Raw genomic sequence first — 27114 nt, 5'->3', positions numbered from 1 at the left:
ATGTACAATTAAGTTTTTATGAATAATCCTGGATTAGGTCGCTCTGTAGATGCTGGTTTAGATAACTATGTACCTGTTCTTGAGTCCTTTAAACGCTATGCACACTGCATTCTTTTAATAAAAAAGCGTTCCCTAAAAACAATCATATTATATATATGTATTTATGACGTGCGTTACAAATAGCGATGAAAGCATCATTGAATTTAATAGGTTAAAAGAAATATTATTCTTTACAAAAGAGGTTGCGGGGTAATTTTGCTGTTTATTGCGGACTGTACATATGATTATGGTAATATGCACATAATATAATTAATAAGATACCGAGTCTTAAATACTAGTATATTTACTCTAAATATAAATATAATAAGTACGTATCCTGTTCGTCATTTTTTCTCAAAAGCGGTAAGTTTTATAAAAATAAATATCAAGCAAAAGTTGTAGAGCTTAAAATTCCCTACATGGTTTTTATTATTTTTTTCTAAGAATTACCATTCCTGAGATACCGCGATTCCAAGATTCACATTACACATTATATGCATATGCACAAATAAGCCACGTATAATTAGGCATTTAAAATAATTATAAATACCTATTTGTGTCTCTTTTATATATATAATATATATATTATACTATGAGTATTTGACGCTACGCTACAGCGACTCGACAAATAATATTAAAGCTGCAGAACGACGTCGTCCAACTACAAAAACATTATTCAAGACTGGTGTCTTCTTATTCCACGTTCTTGGGAAGTAAAACGGTCCATGTTTATTTTCAGTGTATTTTACATTTGTTCACTACACAATTTTCAACAACAGAATGACAGGAAATGTAATATAAAAAAATAAACAAATTTTCTTTAGTGAGAGTACTGTTGCGCAACCCAGTACAATGCTTGCTTGGTTACTGATTCAGGCTAAGTCAGGCTTCCAATTTTATCTATAACGGAGTTATAAGGGGTCGCAAATGGCCGAACTGCTTCGAAAAAAGGATGGTACGGCCGTGCCGCTTCTTTGCTCAAATTGCTGTGCCCCAGATTTGTCTCAGGCTCTTTAATTTTACATTTACAATCTTAGGAAGGTGAAAGGAAATAATATAATATGCTTTTGAATTAAATTGCAGAGTATTGCCAATAATTATAATCCTATACAATTATACATACGTAATTTGTAATTATCTACTTACACATTGTATATAATTTTAGTTTCTACATGGTATAATTTATCATCAAATTCCTTTAATAAAAAAGAATATATTAAAGAATATGGTTTAACTGCTAATGATAAATGGACAATACAGTAAATGGTCGTATAAGACCAAAACTGTTCACATCATGACATTGTTAAACATTAGTAAGCGAATCAAGGAGGTTTTATGTTATTCGACGCCTTGAGCCACTCTCGGGCATATAGTTTTATTTTTGTGATCATGCAGAGGAACTTTATAAAAAAAAGGGTAGATACAGATACCGGCAAACATCTTGAACAAATAAATGTCCTTGCCTGCGCAGAAGCGACTTTTAGGTATCACTGGGGGGCGGCGGGCGGTGGTGAGCGGCGGCGGGAGAGTGAAGTGTCGATCGCGTTATTGGTAAATCAATCACGTTTGTGTCCCAGATGCGCAAACTTTCCCCCACTCCCTTGTTTAATGCTTAAGAAGTTTGCCGGTATCTGTACAGGGGACCTAATTTCGTTGTAATGTGTCTGTCATGTTCTAAGTGAGTAAAATCATATCTATGATCAGGCCACGAAATAGACAGTATAATAATTAATTACGATGACGTCTTAAGATTCAAAGGATTCCGATAGTGGCAAATCACCTAAAGCATGGATCATATCGTCGCTGCATCATCCGGGGATGAGATTTTCGGAGTGATGCTACGGTGATGAAGCATGTGTTGGGAATTTGTGGAGGTGTCGCTGCAGGTGCTCCGAAGCATGGGTAAAGGGAGTGTCTGCTTGGTCCAAATTGTCTTTGGTATGGAAGAGCTCCAGGTGTTTGGTTGTTCGATTGGTTCATTCTGAAAAAAGATTTTATTAAATTAATTTCACTGCTATGATCTATCGTATAAATCTATTTAGTCACTTATTTTAAGGTAGGCCCCAAACGTACATCCATATTTTATTTTTAATTAACTGTACAACTAAATAACTAGTGTTTACTTCACAGTGTGTTTTAGTTACGACTGTTATGTCGTAGTCAACAGAAGAAGCTAATGAGGTCTTACACTAATAACCAAAGTACGACTGTAATATATATATATATATATATATAGTTATACTAGATAATTTCCATAGGTCCAACATCCTTATAGCTTGGTACTATCAATCACTTATTTAAAATAATGTTAGGTATTAGCAGACAGTAATTGAGAGGTTCCGGATCCGGGACCTAAGTCTGCCCGGTATTTTTTCTATACTACTACTAGATTTATTAAATAATTCAGATAAACTATCTCATGCGATATATGGTTTGAACATTTTGGTTACAACGTACGTACAATACAAATTTTGTTAAGTATGAGCTAAAAGTGCGTTAAATCCTTTTAAAATCAATTGAATATAAATTTATTACCAACATACTTACATTTCTTGTACACAATAGTGGAACTTATTCAAATATTTCTAGTGATCAGCGAGTTAGCCATATTTATACAAAGTTTTTATCAATTTATAATTATCTGATGCAATTTTTAATCGGCAGAAACAATAGATGCTATCTGTTTATAATTAAAGAGTTAGTGAGTTACCATGGTTTTACCTATGTGCTGATTCCTGATGTTAAAGATTTGGCGTAGAGATTATTTTTTTGTTGATAAAAATAAGTGATAATTTCCAAGATATTCAATTTATTTTTAATAATTTTAGTTCAAATTAACAAATCTACTGTCCTTATAAACCTCATTGTCAAACATCCGGATAAACAGACTTTATTTATATTAGGTACCTACGCATTTCTTTAAATATTAAATAACTACATAATATCAAGGGAAATTAAAGTATTTATTTATTCAAGGAAACATTATAGATATATCACAAATACAAGATAAATAACTATAACTTAAAGTTCATTAGACCGAAGAGTTCTGAGGATATCAGGTCGCCAGAGCGACTTTTTGTGGTAGTGCAATTAATTAAAGCTCGGCGTTGGCTTAGCGTTAGAAAATAGCATTTCCCTAATAGTTGTAGAAGGTACGGTTTCTATGTAATCGGTAATTTTATATGCGAAACATTTTTTTTAAAGAGAACTAAGAGTTTCCATACTAGGCATGCGTATTCTAGATGAGGCTGCACGAGGGATTCATGTAGATACATGTTCCTATGTTTCAACCTTTCACAGTGTATGTAAGGTTTCCAACCCTAATAGGTGGATTTTTGTCATATCTTTACAAGTTCAGAGTTAGACAAAGTGCTGCCTGTCTTTGTAGCAATACAGCTGAAGAGACGGTGTTGCATGTTCTGACCGACTGTCCAATGTATGGATACGACAGGTATAACACTGAAGAAGCTATGGGAATAAAAGTAACAGAGACGAATTTAAAGGAAATAATATTCAATATTAGGTCAAAGAGGTATCTTTCTGGAATTTGCTGAAAAGGTCAAACAAAAAGTTATTAAAAGATATTTCTTTACCTACCTATTGGTAGTAGTGTTTAATCATCCGGGTTATCAATACCACTCACATAAGTTATCTAATACCTCCGAATATTTACCGAGTGGTCTATATGAGTATCAAAAGTGAGTTTACGGTCTAAGTAAACAACTGATGGTAGCAATTGAGGTCAGTTGTTGGTTCCCTAGGATAAATTGTACCTACCTAAGTACTTGTTAAATAATAAAGTAGTATAATAAAGCAGAAAGTAAATAATTACAATTTTTACTTTATGCTAACGATTATAGAAAATATTCTGAATCTGTCGATGTAAGAATTCAAAATAACAAAAAGGAAATTTTATAAAGTGACTTATAAATAATAGTTTTATCTGTTCATACTACTTTAGTCAAATCAATTTCAGATTGCAGTTGTATAATTTTAGACTCATTGGTGTTCCTGAGAAAAATACAACTGTTCTTCACTCTGCCAAATTTATAATCCTATAGTATGATACATTTCATAGAAATGGTTTTGGCATTTCATGTCAAGTAAATAGACACAACTCATGGTAAATACAAAAACCACCCTATCGAACTGTAAAGGATGTATTAACAAACTTAAGTTTTATTTTATTATTTATCAATACATATATATTTCTACTATTAGTATTGGACTAAACAATTAATGAGAAAATCTTGTTATTGTAAAGTTATATTTATATCGGTAGTATTGATTTACTAAAATGATAAATAAATAATGTCTAGACTGTTCGGGTAGAGACGTACGGGGAAGACGCTACTCAGACGCATGGTGGACGCATGGCCGACGCACACGTTACTATGGTTATGCCCGACTCCCCTTACCCCTTTCAGTCAAGAATTTGTTGTTATACATTTAAATATAGCACCATCTAGTAGTAGTAGTGTGGTATTGATTACACACACTTCGCTAATAATAAAGATTTCATGATTTGGATGAAAAATGGGCAATACAATTTTAATAGGGTGAAAGAACTCTAAGAAAATCTTTTAATCTCATCCTCCAGAACTTGTAGTACAAATACGTCATATTAAGATACCGGCAAACTTCTTGAGCATTAAACAAGGGAGTGGGGGAAAGTTTGCGCATCGCGGGACACAAACGTCAACTGATTTACCAATCACGCGATCGACACGTCACTCTCCCGCAATTTATTATTTAATTACCCTATTTAGATGTTGCTCATTAGCTATTTGCTATTTATATAGCTGTTCGCTTGGGCTACATCGATAATAGTTCTAGATTCCAAATTTTAAAACCCTAGTATATTAACTAGGGTTTTTAATTAATGTTAGAACATTATTCGTCTTTCGTCAATTCTTAGATATAGGAATAAAATACTTTTTGGGGAAAGTTATAAAAGAAACAAGGTATTTAGCCACAAATATCATGGCACGTTTATTTTTCTCCACTACATGGCGACTTCTAAAAGAATCGTGACTCGTTATTTTGCATTCATATAATTTCTTTTTTAATAAGGGCCCGACATACCGAGCGCTATCGAATAATTTTACAATGTATACTTTTCATAAAATTAAATAAACTCTGTATTTATTTTGATCTAAATATAAATCACTATGAAATGAAAAATTTATTAAAAATCGCTTTGTTAGTTCGCTAATTATATTGATTGATGATTCTAATAATAATAAAGAGTACATTTAAAAAATCACATTAAAGCATATACATAATGCTGACTACATAGTATCCCTTACAGCCTCTTTACATTAATTGTAATGGTATACTCTCAAAGAATCAACGTTAAATAATAATTTGTATAAGAATATGTATAAAATAACATATGTAAACGATAATACCTAAAATGTAACTTCAATATAAAATAATTCAGTCCCAAGAGGCAACGTAAAATATATATGTCAAAAGGAAACCTTGCGGTTGCAATTAATATAAAAATGCTACTTATAAAAGTATAAAATGACTGAACTAGTAATATTCTAAATAGTACATTTCGGGTATCATCAAAATAAACTCAAATCAAATAGAAACAGAGTACTTACAAGAATTAATAAGAATAAATATGAAAATGAGGCTGTAAAGGCATAATAACGTGCAATGTAATACACCAGTTAACAAACCTAACTTATGTCATAAAATATAACTAGCCTAAAAATTTTAACAATAAAAGAAAAACAGTTGCAGTTAAAAATATTGGTCAATAAAACTCTGTAGAGCTATCGCTAAATGACCGCGAAAAAGCATCATGCCATGATGTTTGTTGTGAATTTTAATAAAATAGGAATTAAAAGTAGGTATGTAAAACACTCCAAAACTTCAATTTGGCTTACAGCCGATATAATTTTTATACAACTATAAATAGTACAAAATCAGCGACTTAGAAATAGCTCTCAGTATATAAAAAAACGTTAAAATCCTTAGGCTGTACTCCGTATGATTATAATGTAAGCAACGCAATAAGTTGACAAAGCAGATATTCGCGTAAATCTAACGTACTATAGAACTAAATATTTATGTACCTTAGTCATAATGATTACACAAGGCTCACTGTTGCTCAATAAACCGGCACATGGAGGTGAACCGACCCGATTTTGAAGGGCCAGCGCTGCCTCGAACCGATATAGGTATACATTTATCATCAACGGCTAAGATATGTACGATTTCCTAACAAAATTTTATGATTTACAAAGAAACTGGTTGGTCCAACACCACAACCGCTCCGATATTAACAAAACATAACAAACCTATAAACTTCTGCCAATTCTCCCATTGAGTATTCTCGGTGTAAACTGTGGATCCATATCGACTCAGTCTTTTCTACGGTTGGAAATAAGTAGGAAATACAACTAAGACAACTTTGACCATTACGTAAATGAAAAATATTTCGATTACACTCTAGTTTAGTAACTAACATCGTATTGTATGTAAAATAGTTGGGGCAGCGAAGACGCACACATTCCCGACCCGATAAAGAATCGCCTGCAAAAATATCTTTTGTGGATCATCGTGAAATTTGTGCATCCTAACTGTTAGTAGGGCCCTCGTCTTACGATATATATCTCTCCCTTTCGATACACAAGTAAGGGTTGTAAATATAGAGTTACATGTCGTAACGAAGAAGGACCGCTCTCTATACTCCGCCTCCCTCCCGACTCGGCCAGGGTGACACCGCAGCGAAGCAATAATAAAAACAACCACGATAAAGACAAGAACATATAACAAAAATATATTACTAAATCTAAGATAGGAGTGCCATCCTTGCGGAGCGTCGGGGAGCGGACACACGATAATATACATTTATAAGTATATACTTTATGTACTAGTTCACTATGTTGGTGTCTCTATTCCATTCACGTAAACTATGGTTTCACAACATCGCTCAGAGCTCCCGATGCTGCCGCTAAATATATATCGTAGGTAAATAATATTCTTCATTGGTGATCACTAAGTTGGTAGAGGATAGATAAACACTATCCGAATTATGGAACATCTAGTTTCTCTAAATAATACTGTTCTCAATGGCTTGGTAAAAACTTAATAAAGACGTTATTTTAGAAAAGACTCGGTAAATTATTTTGGATGTTATCTCTATTACTTTCACCTGGGCGACTAAATGCATACGTAAGTTAGTCTAAAGTACATACATATCAATATTTAGTATTTATTTATAAATGATAAATGATATTGGCTTATTTTCTCGTGTTTCAAAATACAGAACTATCAAAATAAAAAAATATTTAGGACTATCAAACAACATTCGCATGTATATATTTATTATTATGTATCTCTACGAGGAAATTTCGATCTTTAAATACGAAAGTATACTTCTGACCTAATACTCTACGATTACTTCCATTATTATAGCTTCAGTTCGACCTAGGCTCGTAGAACTACGATTCTACGAAAACTTAATTTTTCACAATAAAATTTTGATTCATCACTCCCACGACAATCGAATAAATAAACCCTACGAATATTTACAATTTTGACCTTCACTTGGACACAACACGGAAATAAAACATCGCATCGCCGACCGAAAGCGGCGGGAACCGAGATTCGTGGAGATACGATATTTTATTTCTGCTCTACCCTGACCGGCGAACTTAACTATACACTTACGCCTACCGCATGTACATCGAAATGGCACCAATCTATCTTTGATATTACAATGGCAACCCAAAGGAACCCCCGCAGCGGACACTGCACGTCGTCTCAAGGAATTGGAAGACTACCGCTATACAACTATTCGTAACCCTATTACGCCGACTGTCCCGAGACGGGGAACGGAAGGAAAAGAGATCGAGCATGAACGCGAAACGATGAAACGGAGTCGAGTATATCGCCTAACCGCGCTAACTGCTAGAAGGCACACAAAGAGAAGCTTCGAGAACACAGAACACGGGTTCTAACGCCTCTACAGTGACCGTGAACACCGTACGTGACTCCTACCAACGAAATACTATTAAAAAATATTGCCAATTTTATGTTGCAACAGGCACTTCTCTGGATTACTCCAATAAACATCATATTAAAAGATAATTTTGTGAATCCATCTTATTGCCCCTGAGTGCGGGTTCAAACGTTTGTACTCGTAATTATTATCTTCATATGAATTCTGTTCATTAAATGCCCATCGGCCTCCAGCGATCAAAATATTCGACCTCTCAGTAACAGTTCTATAAAATTACTCATTTACAGACATCTAAGTTAAAGCATCGCAATAAGATTTATTCCACTACTCTAACACGTACGACACGCGTAACAAGTGCACAATTTCCAATACAAAATTATTCCCATAAAGTTTTCCTACAAAAATACTTTTTCACCGCTTTTTTAGAGATTCCAATTTGCAGACAAGAAAAACTCGATTCGTATAAGTAAAAAATGTCTGTGATTTGAGTACCTGTCAAGTGTCAACTGTCAACTGTCAGATATCAATTGTGCACTTGTCGCACGTTACAGGGGATGACAAGCGAGTGACCACAAATTTAGAATTTCTGGATTTACCATTAACAATTCCGAAAGATATTATTACTAAGCAAATAAGAATATGAGATCAAAAATTTAGGCCTACAATCTATGAAACTTTAAGTAACGATTCATGTTTCCCACCACGAGTGATGGTAGATAAATCACAGCGGATAAACGATCACAATACGTACCAGGCGGTACCGCTACCACACTACTGACTACTAGGGCTGCTACTACTAGGGGGCATGGTCACGTGACCATGCGTTGTCATTCTTATCAGCGAGATTAACATTAAGAATATCTATTTTTCAATTACCAAATATTCTATAGAGGTTTGTCTATTGGTGATAGAACAATGAAGTGTTTGTCCTATTATTACAAACAATGAATATAAAACAAATTTCGACATATCTAAAAACTACTGAACAGATTTTCATGAAACTTGTTAACCACTAAGTTGGAATATCCTTGACATTATTTCGTAGACATACATAAAAAGATCACATTATAGTATTTTTCAATTCCAACTCTATGACATACATACCTAAACCTTTTTAGAAGTTGGTTAAAGCAATAAAGTAAAACGTAGCAGCCCTACTGACTAAACCCGACACGTGCTCGGCCCGAGGGATCCTCTCCATCCGTTAACGAGTGACGGCCGACCATACATACATAATGTATAAATAAATATAATATAATAAGTGTGTGTAGCTGCTCCTGGCCTTATTGCACTTGCGGCTACGGACTTCAATCGAGAGCTGGAAAAAAATATCAAATAATTTTTTTTGCAACTACCCGCATTTTTTTAATATTTTTAACTTAAAACTACCTCTAGAGTTTAAATTCTTGAAACTAGATTTAAGTTTGTCTTTCTAGAATACGCGCTTAAAAGATACTAATAGTAGATAGACCTATGGACACTATGTAAAGACATCCATATTTTTATTTTTTTTCTTTATATTATATAATTGCTACATACCTATATGCAGAAGGGATCAGTCCGAGAGTCGCATCCCTGACGTCATCTGTTGGGGCTGGGGGGTAGGTGTGTGCGACGGAGGGGGGGACGCTAAAAAACAGACATTGTTATTATTTATAAAGCTGTGTTTCATTCGTCAATTTGCTTTACTAATGTAGCTTTATATTGGTAAATCGGTTCAGTAGTTTAAGAGTTAATGCATTATACACTGACAATCAATTTTTATAAGTAATAGAACCCGTCGAATAGCTATAGGGTAAAATTTTAAACACTACTAGAAACGCTATCACGTTACACACAATGGTGTACATTGTGATTATAATGATACAATATTTGTTTTCATACACTACACTCTTCCATTCTTATCAATTCAGCCACACTCTAAGACTCCATAGATAATTTATGGATATAAAGACTGACACAAACAAAATAAAAAAAACCACGGCATCTTGCGAAAAATTATCGAAAGTAAGTTCTTTAAATGGCAATAAATTTTCCATGCTAGTGTTGCTATAATCATAGTTAATTCAGCGCCTCAGTTATTTATTTTATATACTAATTAAGAAATCCCATTTCAAAAAAATATAACGACCCAGTATATTAAAAATTTTTTATCCCAAAGAGACTGTTAAAAGCTATTATTTCGACTCACAAATAGAAGCGATGGACTGTGGTGACATGGCTGACATCTTGGTGGAGCCGTCAAGCGACACTTGTGTGCCCTGTGACGTCAGGTAACGGTTCACCATAGGCACGAAGCTGAAATACATTTCATTTTTTATTTTAAGACGACCTATACAAATACACTTACTTAGGGTCGATTCGACCAAACAAGAGTAAATCTTAATCTTAGAATAAATCGTCAGTTAATCGAGAGTAAATCAATTTTACGTTTTACTAACTACAAATTCTAAGAATAGTGGGCTTATTCGGGAATTGCTACTATACCGCCGTTTCGCACGGAATAACAGCTATTGCCTAATGCCTATTCCTAGAATAATTTAATGGCGTCAGTCAGTCCAATCAGCTGATTTCTGTCATTTCACAAATATGTATTCTGTGTTCTAATTTCAAGTCAACGCAACGCACTAAATTAATAGTCTAGCATTGTATAATGAAACGTTTAAACAATTTATTATTTATTTATTTGTTTTTAGATTTTTTATTTTCTATAATATTAGAATGAAATTCAACTGGGCTCAACAGAAGTTCCTTTTTAGACGAAAGCCTCAAACAAACAAGAAATAAAAACTTTTTGTTGTCGTTTGACACCTGTTAAAAGCTACTTTTTCACACTATAATACGGCAAAATCGAGTTGACATGATGTATGCTCTTACACATGGAATAGATTATTTTTGGTATAGTTACTCGTGTATAAATTGAAGTTTGGTCGAATCGACCCTTAGAGGTTTAAGTACATGGGGTAATATTCCAAATATCCTAGGTTCGTTTATTGGTTAAGGGAGCGAGTATTACGTAACGAATTTTGTAGGGGGGGGGTCCTTTTGTAAAACGTTACGATGCGGGGCGGGGATGGAATTACGCGTTATTATTTTCGACAATCCAGTACTTTACACATCATAATGGTCTGACATAAATAAACCAGTGGCGCTAAAACCACTTTAGGTCTTGGCCTCATATTTTTGCATCGGTTTCATGATCATTTTTAAATCCAATGCAAGTAGGTGATCAGTCTACCTTACCTTACCGAATAATAATACGTTAAATTGTAAGCAGTACGTTGAGGTTCACAATCTTTCGACATTTCACAATCTCGCGAGATAGATTACAATCTTACGGTATTTACAATATATCGTTAGCGCGTTTCAGGGTATGACGTCATCGCAGTGATTTGCAAACGCAGATTGTAGATGTCGCTACATATTTATTGTAAAGATTGAGTTTTTATATATTTACCTCAAATCGCAGACGCCTGGCGAGTCATAGTTGCCGGAATTTCCAGCCCCACCAGCGTTGCTTATGACGCCACTATTAGCAGACATATTACTGTGGCTGTCGCGGTGCACGCGATTGTGATGACTGAAAAACATAATTAAGTTCAAAACATGAGCTATAGAATATACATCTATTTATAATGTTACAAGGACGGTGTCAATTGTCATTGCTGTGACAGCTGAAGTTAGTGTTGCCAGCCTAAAAATATCCAGAAGGGTATTTATATAAAACAAAGGATTATGGCGAATTTGATTCTCCTAATTTTAAACAATAATTAGTTCCTACAGTCGCACTTTATACTTAACAGTTTAAGATTTTAAACCAATGTTCATGCCATGTTTGAAATTTTTAACTAGTATTTTGTTTTTAACTACTATTATATGATTGTAAGGAAGGAGATATTTTGACAATTTATTTTCGCCGTTACACAAATTTTCTGTATTCTTTAATTTAATTAAAACAAAATTGTAAGGATTATTTTGTTTTGTATCATTTCATTTAAATTAGGACAAAAAATTATTTCTTATTAACACCACCGACATAACACAATTGAAAACTGTATTGCGGGTCTGTATGGCATATTACTTAATATATCTTATATTAAGTAAGTTTAACACATTCTAAAGGAAGTTGTAAGGAATTTGTTTTTTTTTAACTACGACTGAATTTACACAATTAAATAATAAAATATATTGTGCAATTAACGTTTAGAAAATATCTCGCCATATTTTAATAAATTACAAAAAATTTTTTAGAGCAAACGGGCAAGACACTCACCTAAGTGAGTATAGGGACACATAAAATGCCAGAAGGCGAGTGCGTTGGTGACCTTTTAAATTGATTGCAAATACCGGTGGTGCGCGGCAAAAAGTACCTTAAGAAATACTTAGTTCTGGCAACTTTTAATCATTTAAATATACATCAGTAATGGAGCTTCAGGAAGCCTCTAGAACAAAATCTTACCGTATAAGATAGCTGTCCCGTACAAACGTGCGACCGCACACGCTACACTCGTAGCAAGGTCCGGCCGCGTGCGTACGAATGTGCAACGCGAATTGAGACTTGGACGTGAATGTCATTGAACAACGCTCGCAACTTAGCGGCTTGTCCGCTACGTGAGACCACCTATAATAATTATTATATTAGAAATAATGTCGTCATATTAGATACATGCTAAGTATGGAAGGGTTTATAAATATTGACGTAATACGTGTGCAAACACAAAAATATTGTTTACGTATATTTCTATAATTAACCATGGCACCTACTCTTTACCTCTACAGTATGTAGATACACCAATTTTATGCAAGTGTAATTTCTCATTAAAACTGTTTCGTCACCAATAACAATTTGTTTATTAATTTTAAATTCCCAGCTAGATTTTATGGCAAAATTCATTTGTCGTGTTAAGTAAGATTCTTAATTATGTTTCCCGTATAAACCTTCCCTGAACTTCCACAAATATTCAAGATCATAATCATTTAAAAAATTCTCTAGTTTTAGCTATACAGACGAACAGCAATTAATTTATATATATAGATTAAAAAATAACTATAAAATAAGTTTATCTGTCTGTCACTATCGGAACCATAATATATGCTTAAACGGAAAGTATTCTTCTTGTGCAACAGTATTTTAATTATAAAATTGTAAGTGTTACGTAAAAATAATTACGTCAAGAACCTAAAATCATTTATATGTCAAATGGAAGAGACTAGCTGCCCACGCCACAGGGAATCCTAGTGAACTTTTATCCTTTTTATTTTATTAATGTGTAATAAGTTCTGTTACTTTTCTTATCTTTACTACCTCTAGGTATCATTAAGTTTAAAAAAAAAAAAAAGCAATCCTGCTCTCACCTGTGAGCCGTAACATAACTCTTCACAGCGAATCTTTTCTGACATATATCACATGCGTAGGGGCGTTCCCCTGAAATATATAAAATTTATTAAAGCTTATAATAAAACATATTGCAACCAATCAGCCATTACTCGGACAATTCCCCGTCACAGTATTTTTCTAACAATAATTTAGAAAAATAGAGCGTATATTATTTAGTCCCTATCAGCGCCTGTTGTTCTAATATTCGATGTTGATCAACATCCTAACGTCGCAAGCTTTGGATCGAGCGGAATCTGTTAATTATCGGAATCGCTGTAGTTATTCCAATTGGAAGTTACAGAATAATGGCCCAGCTGCGTCTAGAAGGGAATTGTTCGATTAGCGAGCCGATATTTTAGTAAGAAATATGCAAATTGAAGCAAAAATTAAAAAGACGGCAAGATGCAATAAGATTTAGTCTAAAAATGAATTGCTAATGTAAATGTGATGATGCAGCGATTGTATGGTGTCGTCGGTGCCACATCATATTGATCGCAATTTGCCGTCTCTCGTTCTACCGCATGAAGCAATCAACGATTCTTAAAGCATAGATTAAAGCCGGCAATTTGTCTGCATATAAAAATCTATTATATCTTAATAAGGGTTTTCGGAAAATTTCTCGCTACCAGATATTTTTGGTCTTACATACAGGGATCTTTTTAACTTGAGAAGCTATAAATAATACAATGAATCTAAGCTTTTAGACATAGGGCCCAATATCTTATATTTCAAGAAAGCGTTATTTACATCGAAAATACGTAAGCTACTACTAAGGCTCAAAATTTCAGAAAACTCTCATTGTAAATGTGAATCTCAAAGAATAACGCATTATGCAATAAAATAAAAACATTAAACTTATCACAAACCACATTCAATTATTAACTAAAACAGCAAACGATTAGACCCGGCTAAGACCATCGATTCGTTTTCAGCTGCGTCCTGATTGTTATCATATTAATTCAACGTTTTGAAAAGGAATCGAGAACGGTACTGTAAACGAACCGATAGCTTTAAGGTCTTAGGTAGGGTTGCCATACATAAATATGAAAAGGATTAAAATATTTCATAGCAAGTTCATTAATATTGTACTGGCACCGTAGATGGCAACCCTAGGCTTACAGTACAGAACTCTTTTCCATACCGGTATGAATGCGCTTGTGAATGTTGAGGGTAGATTTCTGCGTGAAGCGTTTGTAACAGACATCGCACTCGAAGGGCCGCTCGCCTGTGTGCGTGCGCATGTGTATTTCCAGGTAGGGCTTGCAAGTGAACGCCGCCGGGCACTCCATGCACTGATACGGCCGCCCTTGCACTACCCACCAATAACGTTAATACATGCCGGCCTATCGTCACATGTGGCACCGACAACACAACGAGATGAAAATAAAATGAGCTAATGACATATTCATAATAGGACTCACCCGTGTGCGTTCTTTTGTGTATGTTCAGCGTAGACTTTTGCGCGAATCTCTTGAGGCACACGTCGCACTGGTAGGGCCGCTCGCCCGTGTGCGTGCGATTGTGGATCTCAAGGTACTGCTTGCAAGTGAAGGCCGCCGGACACTGCAGACACTGGAAGGGCCGGCCCTGCACTGTATGCCGGTCTGATTAGCGGAGTAGATAATGTTCCAGCAGCGCCCCGACTCTACGCCCGACCTCGCTCGGGGCGAGGAGGGACTTGCGTCTCCTTTCGTGAGCGCAGAGTCGAGAGGCTGCTCCGGCGTAGTGAACTAAGAGCGGAAGGCCCCCGCCCGCGCCCGCGCCCGCATACCGCCGCGCGGCCCTAAGCTCTCGAGACGCGACTTACCTGAGTGCGTCCGCTTGTGAATGTTGAGACTCGACTTCTGCGTGAAGCGCTTCAGGCAGATGTCGCACTGATACGGCCGCTCACCCGTGTGCGTCCGCGTGTGAATCTCCAGGTATTGCTTGCAGGTGAAGGCCGCGGGACACGACAGGCACTGGAACGGTCTGCCCTGGACTGGTGCCCAAATTACATTATAGAAGCGGCGGTCCGGAAGCGGCTAAGCTACGGAGTCGCGGCGCGGACTGGTCGACGCTCGCCGCTAACTCCGCTCCTCAGTTCGGTTCGTGCGAGGTCTAGAACGCGGGGACGAGGCGAGACGCGGAAAGGACGCGGCGGAACGAACGGAGAGAGGCTGGGGGCGGGCGGGGTCCAGTCCGACCCGACTGACACCCACCTGTGTGCGTCCGTCTATGGATATTGAGGCTGGACTTCTGCGTGAAGCGCTTCAGACACGCGTCGCACTGATAGGGCCGCTCGCCTGTATGCGTGCGCATGTGAATGTCCAGGTAGGGGCGACGGGCGAACGCCGCCGGGCAAAGCCCGCACGCGAATGGACGCCCTTGCACTGCGCCCAGTGCACACACAAAAGCGAGTAACGCACGTCGCCGACGCAATACGGCTCGCGTGCCTTGATTCGGCGGCCCCCAGCCAATCTCCGACGCGTTATCAAAGACAACGACTATTTTAGTCTTTCAAACCCCAGTTTTAACGTTTAAAATTATCGCGATTGCGTCTTGACGGCGATTGCATTACCGCTTTTGTGATAGAATTAATATTTATGAAATTATGATGAATTTGACAATGACAAATCTATTCGGAATGATGGTCGAGCGATAAAAATTAAACGACCGGAGTGGATCGGGGAACGATGAGTGCAGAAGTACGAAAAAGCACGCTTCATGAGTTATTGATTATGAAGATGTTAGTTAAGCAACGAGATGAAAGCTATGGACAAAGTGCAAAAATTAACTTGTTAGGCAACGGAAAATAGGAAAAAAAGCATGACGCTAAATGAAGTGGGTGCGTGACGTTTCAAATTGCAGAACGTATCGAAAGAACCACTATGTATTAAAATGTAGTAGTGGGCTACTAACCCGTATGTATTTTTTCGTGCAAATTGAGCGCGCACTTCTGCGTGAAGGACTTGAGGCAGACGGTGCACTGGAAGGGCCGCTCGCCTGCGCCGCCACACGCGCGGGGACAGAGAAAAAAACATAATGGACGATGGACAAATAATTTTACTTAATACTGCTGTCCCAATAAACCGCATCTGCTTAGTTTGATTAGCTACCATGAGGGAATTTTAACGTGTTATTTGTCCATCAGACTTCTCCTACGGTAACTCAAAATTTCACAACGTTCACATGCTTTTGATACAGTTTGTGAATAGTTTTCGAGCGCGCACCTATAAACAATTGCCAAAGTATACGTATTGAAAAAGCAGTGGTGTTCCTTTTGAAACGAGAAACACTTCCGAATCGCTAATCTTAAACAAAAACAGGAATTTTGGGGAGCCCTTAAAACTATTCACAAAGAAGGCGTCAAAGCCACAACAATAAGAATTGGAAAAGATACCCATTGCGATTGTGACTTAGATACCTAAACAAGTTATAATACATTAAGGGACCCACCGGTGTGTATACGTTTATGAGTGCCCAGGCTGGACTTCTGAGTGAAGCGCTTGTCACAGATGTCGCATTGATAGGGGCGCACTTTGTTGATCAGCGATTGGATGTGCTCCTCTAGAAATAGCAACAAAATTCAGCTACAAAAACGATCCTCTTTCCCGCCGCTACATCGTTAATGCCTAGTGACGTCAACTCTAAGTTACATTCAATGTCTACATAAGGATCTTAGGGCAAAATGCCTACCCGTGTGTATCTTTCCATGTCGGCCAAGGCTGGACTTCTGAGTGAAGCGCATAAAACAGATGTGGCACTGGTACGGCCGCACTTTCTCTAACAGGGCTCGTCTGTGCTCCTCTATAAGTTACACGAGTATCGATATAGCAATTTGTTCCCTCTCAACTTCAATTAACCTAACGGTCTCACTCTCAGTCACTCACACTCAGGGGGAGGTTACGAAACTAACCGCGCTGCCTCAAAGATCGTCACGCATAAGTCGATTAGATTAGTTAACGTCGCCGCGTTCAACACATATTTACAAATACAGGGAATAAACAAGACGCAAGTGTAGTTAAGGGCTTGGGGGTCTGATAAAACTTAGTAAGGAGAATAAGCACAAGGCGGTGCGGAAGGAAACCCACCCGTGTGTATTTTCTTGTGGCGGTTGAGGCTGGAGCTCTGCGTGAAGCGCATCTGACAGAGGTCACACTTGTAGGGCCGCTCCTTCACCATCAACGCGCGAAGGTGCTCATCTAAAAGCCAGGCCACATTTCGATCTACAGTTCCTCATTGATCGAAGCCACTGACACACAATGGACGCCCAGTGTGTGTCTACCTCCCCCTGTTAACCTTACAAACACCCGCCGATAACTCAAAAACTATTCACATCTGCATAGTAACATGTTTCATGTTGTGAGTCGCACCAGTGTCCTAATTCATTGACTACGGTATGCTTTAGGGTAAAATAAACGTTATATTACTTTTAAAAAGCTTTGTCCAGTGGCCGCAAGCGACAGAGTACCTAGTGTTATTTTTCAGCAACGAATAGTGATTTTTGTATTGATATTTTACTGGATTTTAGCGGAGATAGGAGATCTAATTTATCTCGTCGCAATGGTTTATATATCAGCAAAATAAATATAAAAGGCAAAACATACGATCTACCAACAAAATTACTATATACTACTTGTTCTACAGAAGACATAGAAAAATACAACAAAATACAGATAACGCGAAAACAGGAGGAGGGTGACTTGATCAAATGTAAAAACCAATTATTAAGTAATCCCCTCATGGTAATATTATCCCTATTATTGTAAATGGCAACTCAGAATTTTCATCCAAAGATATAATAGCTTTGTATAAGTTAATTCGTTTTAAAATTGCATTTTTTATATTTAACAAATTCCATTTGACATTCCCTATCAAAAAAATATTCTATTTCGATGCTAAACTTTAAAAGATAAAATTTTAACAAATAGTGATATCTATACACTAGAGGCTAGGGGGAAAGATTGATCCACATTTGCAAATAATGACATTGACATAAACACTATAAATATCTGTCAAATGTTTTATCGTTATAATCTGTGTCGCTTAAATTCTATAGTCTGGCTAATGAAAGCAGATAATTGAATTATTTGAAAACTTTCGGATGGCAACACAGAATGTCATTTAATTTCTTAGGTTAGTATGATTTATTGTCTTGATAATTCAATGCAATTACTAATTTTTATTAGCCTAAACTTTGTTTTATTGATTTTTTGGATTCTGATTCTGATTATTCCGAATAAAGTTGTGTTGTATAATAAATATAGTTTTAATTTTCCATGCATTTTAAGTATCAATAGTAAAATACTAAATATGTATAGTATTTAATTTCATAGAAATACGATTACTATCAATGTAAAAAATTATAAAATAAAATCAAGTATCAAGTAAGTTTCATCCACAAAATATATCAAACTTTTAGGGATACCATAATACATTTTTTTGAATTTGCCGCGCTTTTTCGTTATCTTCTTTCATTAGCCAGACTCTATTTGACTGTCGTGAATAAGATCGTTCTCTAAGAGTTCTGTAATGTTTGCTATAATATTCATTTGCGTTGAATTAATGTAGAGTAGCAATGAACATGGATCAATCTAAATAAATTCAAAATAAACTCACCGGTGTGTACACGTTTGTGCGTATTGAGGCTGGACTTCTGCGTGAATCTCTTGAGACATAGATCGCATTGGAAAGGTCTTTCTCCTGTGTGCGTGCGCATATGCACTTCTAAGTATGGCTTGCGGCAGAACGCTGCGTCGCATACCTGTAAGTGGCCTTTTGTTACCTCCCAGTTCAGAACAATCTTAGCGCAGGTCTCAGCTAAATAACGCATTAGATCTAATAGATAAAATTGTGTCACGGTGTTTGTAATTAAACTCCTCCGAAATGGCTCGACCGATTTTCATGAAATTTTGTGTGCATATCGGGTAGGTCTGCGAATCGGACATCTAATCCTTAATGTGATTTACTTAGCCTACCTTTTTAGTATAAACCAACATGGAACATTTTGCTATGCTACCTCAGAGACTGTTCGGTTTTCCGGAATGAAAACTTTTTAGGTTGTTATGTAAATTTTTCTCTATATAAACCTCAGAGTTCAAGTCATAAGTTTTTAATTAACAAATGAAAAATAGGGGTTGATCGTAGAGGGGTGAAAATTAGGGGTTGTATGTATTAAAAAATTGTCTAAAAAATAAAAAGAAAGGGGTTCGAAAGATAGCAGCTGATACTCAGACTTACTGATAAAAAAATATTGCTAACTGCATAAAAAAATTCATAAGAATCGGTCAAGCCGTTTCGGAGGAGTATGGGAACGAACACGCCTTTTTTCCGAAGTGGTAGGCAGAGACCACGGATTACCACTTGCTACCATGCTCGTCGGTTATAGGTACTTTTGACCTGACCTAACCTGACCCAAAAAAATATAAGAAATTAAATTACCGTGCACTGAAAAGGTTTGTTGCCCGAGTGTAGTTTCATGTGGACATAATACGAAGACGCTGATGACAACACTTTGCCGCAAACCTGAAAACATCTTCACTGTTATTCATTATTAAAAGATTTTAGTATTACAACTGTACTAGTAATGTTAGGAATATTTTTGACGTGACAACGTCTTATAATTCGATGGAGCCGGCTGCACGCACGAAAAACATGACTCATGCGGCGTTACCTCGCTCTGAGGCGTTCCATTTAAGGCTTGAAGTGCAAGCGAGAGCGCGAAGCGACAGAGAGGCACAATCGGACTCCGCGCTCTTCAGCGTTCGACATCTGTCTCTCTCCTACTTGAGTGAGCGATTCGTGACGTTGTCACGTTCAACTATCGTCAGTAAACCGACTTTACAGACAACCGATTTTTTTTTTTTAATCCTGACCGGGAATCGAATACCCAAGACCTCATGACGGGACTCGAGGGTAGTTATCGTTCACATAATTTTACTTGAAAATGGCGGTTTGACTATTTTTCATTATTTTTTAATGGTTGATAATGCTTGCATAAATCAATTACTTTATCACATTAAAGATTATAAAATAAAACGCCGCCATTTTGGTAAATCACATTAAATGCTTGGCTTATAAAATAAAACAGTTGCTATTTTGGCGAATCATTTAAAAAAAGTATTCAAGCCGAATAATTTTTACATTTAAAATAAGCTCATACTTAGTTTTTTTTATATATAACAGAGGCAAACGGGCGGGAGACTTTCCTGATGTTAAGTGATACCGCCCACGGACACACACTGCCAGAAGACTCGCAAATGCGTTGCCGTCTTTTTAGAAATTGGTACGCTCTTTTCTTGAAGCTAGGGATTTTGTTTAATTTTAAAATGCATACGTTCCTATTGACCAATTTGTTACGAGTAGTTATATACTATATATATATTATATTACTATATATGACATCTGTTTATGATACAGCAACAACAAATCTTTTTTCTCTTTTTTCATATTAAGCATGGAGATTAATGTCAAATTATAATGACGTCTTGTCAACAATATGTAATTTACCTCCGACCTCAAATCACCTGCCGTTTCTCTTACGCACGTGTTAATAGCGTATTGAAAACTATTTCACAGAACTATTGAATAACGCCATCTGTTGTTCTTGGTAGTGGCAGTATAAATCGTTTTATTGTTTATGTTCTATTCTCTATGACTTACCTTACAAGCTTGAGGTTTAGATCGTGGCACACCTTGACCGTTAGACACTTCCATCTTCGTCTGAACCGATCCCAAATCGACACCCATACCCTGTCACCAAATATTTTAAGAATCTTCAGTAATACTTCGAATATAAATAAGGTAAAAAAAAGTGTATATGTTAAATCATTTAGTTACTTTTTAGGTCTCAAGTGACAATATCGTCTTGAGGGCTGTCAAATATGACAAACTTCATACAGAAAAAATGGATCAACAGGTCTTGATACTAGGTTTAAGTTTGATTAATGCTCTAGATTAGGAGAATAAGAATTAAGATTACACTTTATTGCAAAACAATACTTTGTCTACATTATTCACCTAGTTTTAGATATCTCAAAAACTACTGAAGCTATTTTGATAAAACTTGTACTGTTTCCTAACTTGGAATGACTTAGTTTCCAAGAAATTTGTAATACAGAAAATTTAACTCTTGTTTGTAAACCAAAATCATCAAACTAAATATCCAATTCCAACAATAACACAAAAATCAATCTCATTCTCATTTTTAAGGGATATATCCCTTCCATAATGAAGTCGCGAGTAACTTGACTCACCTGAGAGCATTGCCGTCCGTCCATGTCCATTTCAACGCCTTCATCATCCATACCTTTGAAACTTAGCTGGAACAAAAATGATATATAAAAATAATGATAATAGTTTAAATGAGAGTCTATGAGCTACAATGACTCCCCTTTTTGGGCGTGCCGTAGGCAAATTCCCCTCCCCCCCATTTTATAAAAAAAACAATGTCCTGTCACCGTAACTGAGGTTAACGTACATGGCGGACCTCATGGCGGATGTCCTGGATGTGTATGCGCGAAAATAATACACCTATAAACATACTATTATAGTCTGGCTAATGAAAGAAGATAATTGAATTATTTGAAAACGTTCGGATGGCAACACAGAATGTCATTGAATTTCTTAGGTTAGTATGATTTATTGTCTTGATACTTCAATGCAATTACTAATTTTTATGTCTATTATATATTTTTTCCGAATTGTTAACAGGTATAATAGCCTAAACTTTGTTTTATTGATTTTTTGGATTCTGATATTGATTATTCCGAACAGTTGTGTTTTATAATAAATATAGTTTTAGTTTTCCATGCAATGCTAGTCATTTTAAGTATCAATAGTAAAAGACTAACTATGTATAGTATCTAATTTGATAGAAATACAGTTACTATCAATGTAAAAAATAATAAAATAAAATCAAGTATCAAGTAAGTTTAATCCACAAAATATATCAAACTTTTAGGGATACCATACTAAATTTTTTTGAATTTGCCGCACTTTTTCGGTATCTTCTTTCATTAGCCAGACTCTAGCTAGAATTACTTATAGCATATTTTGTCACATTTATAAGCACTGAGGTATTATAGTATATAACAACGAGATTGAAAGGATAACTGGCAAACATTGGATGATTACGGTAAAAAAAGGGTGGAAAAAGTAGGGGGGCATCTTAGAATAATAAAATATATTCTTTTTGTATATTTTATGTAAATAAGATGTGGATAAATAAAGGCTTATTATTATTAAATAAAACATTCAACAGATTTTTTAATCATGAAAAACACATTATTTTGTTTCCGTTATTATATTTTTTAAGTTTCGATTGTTTCGTTGATGTCATTTTCGTTCGTTATTCAAAATATTACGAGATCAAATCAAAGTTAACAACCGGTTAAACCCTTTTCGTTTCATGGTTTGTTACTATTTATTACCAGACCAAAAAATCTTGAATTTTTTTTTATTTCCGTTTTAAGTCTATGCATGGATCATTTCAATATGCTATTCCTCGACAAAAATGTACTTTTTCTATAGACAGTATAAAAAAAAATTACTAACATTATCAACATCATCATCATCCTGTTCATGTTGCATATCCTGTTGGTGCTGTTCCAGCAGCTCCTGTTGGTGTACTTGGTGTTGTATGAGGCTGTCTTTGGAGTCCTCTTGTGGAAGATGCTGGTTCATAATGATGCCATGTGAATCTGAACGGACTATTGTAGGCGGACCGGTGTTTATATGTGAATGTGATGTGTAGAAACTGTAACATGGATTTTTATATTATACTTTTGAATTATTTTGCTATAGAACTGTAAATATCGACAGCCTCTGTGGCTGAGTGGTTAACGCATACCCGATCAAATCTTGGTCCTGGATTCAAGTTTCTGTGAAAAAATCTATCCTACCAGTCCTAAGAAAATGTCGGTGAAATAAACACTAAAATTGTTCAGCCATTGTTATGGGACTAATACATACTTCATAGGCTCAGCTTTGATCTGCTGCTCGAACATGGAGATGGTGGCCAGGAGGTCGCCGGGGGGCGGCACGGGGACGCCCACGCCCCGTGCCACGCCCCCCACGCCCCAATGCGCTGGAAAGCTAATGGTGCCTGCTGCACCCCATCGCGGCTACCCTGCCCCAACCTACAAAAAAATATTTTTTAGTCTGCTGAAGTCTCCAACAATATAAACGATGCCTTAAGGTGAGGGGTCAGTTTAGGTACTCCACCTAAGTGGCCCAGGCTGACAAGGGAAATGCTAAGGCCTAATCACCATCTTAGGTCTACCAACATACGACCTAGCAATGGAATTACACCATACAAACTTGTTGACTATACAGTCTGGTCTACACAACCTTGCCTTGAATGCTTATTCCTCACTTTTTTTTATTAGACTGACCCCGACTGCTACAATGACATAAGACTTTCATTTATTTCCTTCTTGTTAATTAAATAAAAATAAAAAACTACTTCACTTATCATATTCTGATAATTCACCAAGGGCCACACTTAAATTTGTTTGATAAATACATATTATAATTATTAATAAATAACTTATTTTTAAGATCTTGAAATGAAATTATGTATGCTCTTAATTGAGTATGACTTATAGGATTTTCTTTATCATAATTGTATTGTTACAAATTCTCAGATTTAAAAAAACATCAGAATTAGTATGAAAGAGACTGTGATAGTATGGTATACCTGTGTTGTCTATGCTTGAGACATAGATTTATAATTATTAAGACTTATAAAACATTAAATTAAGCTCTATCTAAAACAATAACATAAAATTTGAATGACGAATTGAAAACAGTGGTAAATACTTTTCAATTAGTCATTTTCAATCCTTTTGTTATTCTTATATTCATCATAATTCCAAGATATAATCTTAGTGCATTATGTTTATTAAAACCTGCTTTATTTTATACAATTTTTTTTTAAATAACCTCTAATTCTCATTCAGTTTTATGTCATCTACTATTGGGAAGTAATGAAGTAGAAAAAGTTTGTTTCAAATAAGATACTTATTGGTAATACAGTTACATGTTCCAAAAGTTTAAAAAACTTAATTAACTTAAAAAAATATGACAATGGTCTATAAAATTACAAATTCTAAATTATATATAATTATTTAATATTTACATAATTTATTTTGTATTAAGGAGTATTCTTTCTCAATTTATGTTAAATTAGCTGAGCCTTAATATGGGTTAATTTTAATAAGGAAAATGATTATTTAAGCAATACTTTAACTTAATATAAGCAAGCCATTTGAGCAATAATGTAAGGACTACTTAGTTTTATGAAACTTAAAAATATGTATAAGAAATGATATAACAAAAGATAAAACTTTCGAAAATAAAACAAAGCATTCTAAATTAACAAAAATTTATTTCTACTATGAAGATATTTCTAATCAGAACTGGTAACAATACAATATTAAAGCATGCATAGATGAAGTTGGGTAAAAACTAACTAGTGAAGTAAAAGTAATAAAAGCGGGTTGGTAAGGTGGCATACATAAAGTTATTTCCTAATAATTTTAGGAAATGCATAATTTCCTATAATATTAATTAATTATAAACTATAATTAATTAATTGGTTATATAGAATCACATTAATTCAAACATTTATGTACTAATTATAAATAACCCAATGATGATATCCGCCAATATACATACCTATACAAACCATTGCACTAAAAATATTATTCTTATCTATTAAACACAATAATTATAGTCAAGTCTGTATATATTACATTAAAATTGTCTGTACACACTTCTGGATTTCTCATACAAATAAATTCTAACAAGAGCTTTAAATTCACAAAAATTAATCACCACCTCCAAATGTCTCCACCCAACCTCCCCCCGCATCAATAAAATGGCCAATTCGTTATTGAATTTTGTCCCCAACTTACAGCCTGAGGCTGCGCGACGCCGGTTGTTAGGCACGAGTAATTAATAACTATAATCATAATGTAAACAATAAGCTTGATCGAACTAATATTAATTGTATGGAAAGTTATGTCATATCTCGAGCCTAAAAATATATATTGGAGCGGTTTATGATATTACAATTCGGTTGTTTGAACTATGTAAACACAAACACTAGGAGACTTGTTTACAGAAAGTAATTGTTATTTATAAACAATAAATTCGCATTTTAGGATAATTGAAGTATTATCATTATCGACTAATTCTACCGTTTAAAATAGATGTAAAGTTACATTTTACACTTATTATCTATCGTGATACTATAACAAATCTTTCAATCTACTCACTTATATGAAGAAACGTCTAACAAAAGTGGCGTGTGCAGAAACACATAAATTAGAACACTAATTACACAATTCCGATAAGATTGGCCATTCGAATTATGTTTTTCTTAGCCAGCGACATAAAATGGCTGCTACCTCATTGTTCTGCGCGTTCGTTCGTGCGCATAGAAGCCGTGAACGCTTGGGGACGACTTCTCCACCAATTAAAATTATGGCGCGAAATTTAAGACGTCGTTAATGAGATACTTTATTATAATTATTTACAGTTACCCAATAACATCTCACAAATATAGAAGAACGTAAAGGCAGTAAATAAAGTAATGAGCAAGGCAGGAATGTAAAAACCGGAATTGAAACCATCATCAGAACCAACCCAGTTTGTGTCGCTCTCCGCAGATTTGCTTATTAGTCGCTGTTTATGCCGGATTCCTTCCAAATGTTGTGTATATTGATTAGCGGAGTTTGTAAAAATACCACACGTATGACAATGGTATCGTTTGAATCGCATTAGCTTTACCGGCTTTTCACTTTCATTTTTTTCCATTTCAAGTGTTTTATAAGGAAGTAGGACTTGAAAACTTCGATAATAAATGGTTTTGTATTATAGATGTAGCCAATTTTCTTGTATAAAATAATATATGTACTAAGATTTAAATTAATTTAAGTATCTTATTTTTATAAACGTGCTCGACTACGTACGCTAATCCGTCTAAATTAGTATGATGTGTCTACCCTCATTTTCATTTATTAATTCTAAAATTTAAAAGTGCCTTTTACTTTCATTGAACGTTCATTCAATATATTATATTATTTTTTTAAGCAATATGAATAACGCAAAATTGGCATAATTCGATTTTTGATTGCTTTAGCGCCGTTGCAGCCGCGTCATTACCTCTCTAATTAGCTTAGGCCACCGTTGTGTTTTATTAAAATTAAAACATAAAATCTCTAGATAAAGAAATATGAAATGTCTTGTTTATTGTAATCTTAGATTTGATTAAAATTTAAAATGCAAGCACAATTCTATTTTCTTTTATATATAGCATTTTAGCGGGAACGAAAGCTAAAAAATATTTTAATTTGCTAATAGCATATTATATTAATGTAACTGGATATTTTGAACTTTATTGTTACTAAATTAAATCTATCTACATAAAAAAATAAGCTCATAACATGCATACATCAATAAATTACTTCTTTAATACATATTACAATAAAAATACACGCATGACAATAATTATTATTGAATAATATTATATTGGTATATTTAAGAGGTTTTTTGTAGTCTGTGCATTCGAAGGCAATGTTGCCTTTGAAGTTGAAGTATAACTTGACATAAAGGTTTGTATATATTACCAAAGATAATAATTCCTTCCTCGATGGTCTGTATAAGTTGTGTCATAAATTGTAACTTTAAACATTAATTTGATCTGTGATTAATTTTGATCTAATGTTTTGAC

At 35.2% G+C, this 27114-nt stretch overlaps 1 protein-coding gene across 28 annotated transcripts; it reads right to left on the bottom strand.

Moving 5' to 3' along the window:
- Positions 1-5006: 5006 nt before the first annotated feature.
- Positions 5007-26353, bottom strand: LOC125060479 (zinc finger protein OZF-like). Of its 28 annotated transcripts, none has more exons than XM_047665400.1 (21): positions 25658-26353; positions 23349-23515; positions 22932-23133; positions 21632-21697; positions 21039-21128; positions 19818-19901; positions 18996-19140; positions 17468-17578; positions 17073-17183; positions 16833-16943; positions 16296-16379; positions 15596-15766; positions 15205-15375; positions 14819-15001; positions 14539-14709; positions 13376-13445; positions 12480-12641; positions 11478-11600; positions 10212-10318; positions 9560-9649; positions 5007-9338 (listed from the first exon to the last, which is right to left on the bottom strand). In XM_047665400.1, the coding sequence occupies exons 2-20, from the start codon at positions 23381-23383 to the stop codon at positions 9576-9578; spliced, it is 2271 nt and encodes a 756-aa protein (XP_047521356.1). In that variant the 5' UTR covers positions 23384-23515; positions 25658-26353; the 3' UTR covers positions 5007-9338; positions 9560-9575. The 28 variants fall into 28 exon arrangements, with proteins under 28 accessions (XP_047521356.1, XP_047521357.1, XP_047521358.1 ...); XM_047665401.1 differs by having other exon boundaries at positions 14819-14989; XM_047665402.1 differs by having other exon boundaries at positions 15596-15679; positions 25658-26352.
- Between the last annotated feature and the right edge of the window lie 761 nt (positions 26354-27114).

Source organism: Pieris napi, chromosome 21, assembly GCF_905475465.1.
Source record: "Pieris napi chromosome 21, ilPieNapi1.2, whole genome shotgun sequence".
Classification (NCBI taxonomy): Eukaryota; Metazoa; Arthropoda; class Insecta; order Lepidoptera; family Pieridae; genus Pieris; species Pieris napi.
Note: the sequence above shows the minus strand (reverse complement) of the source record. Positions and strands in the feature narration are given on the sequence as shown.

Excerpts from the sequence above, each read along its gene's own strand:
- LOC125060479 (XM_047665400.1), bottom strand. The coding sequence starts at position 23,383 with ATGTTCGAGCAGCAGATCAAAGCTGAGCCTATGAA. Across the intron at positions 13,446-14,538 it reads TCACAAGCGCATTCATACCG|GGGAACGCCCCTACGCATGT; the intron begins GTATGGAAAAGA and ends TATATATTTCAG. Across the intron at positions 11,601-12,479 it reads CGGGACAGCTATCTTATACG|TCATCACAATCGCGTGCACC; the intron begins GTAAGATTTTGT and ends TATGTTTTTCAG.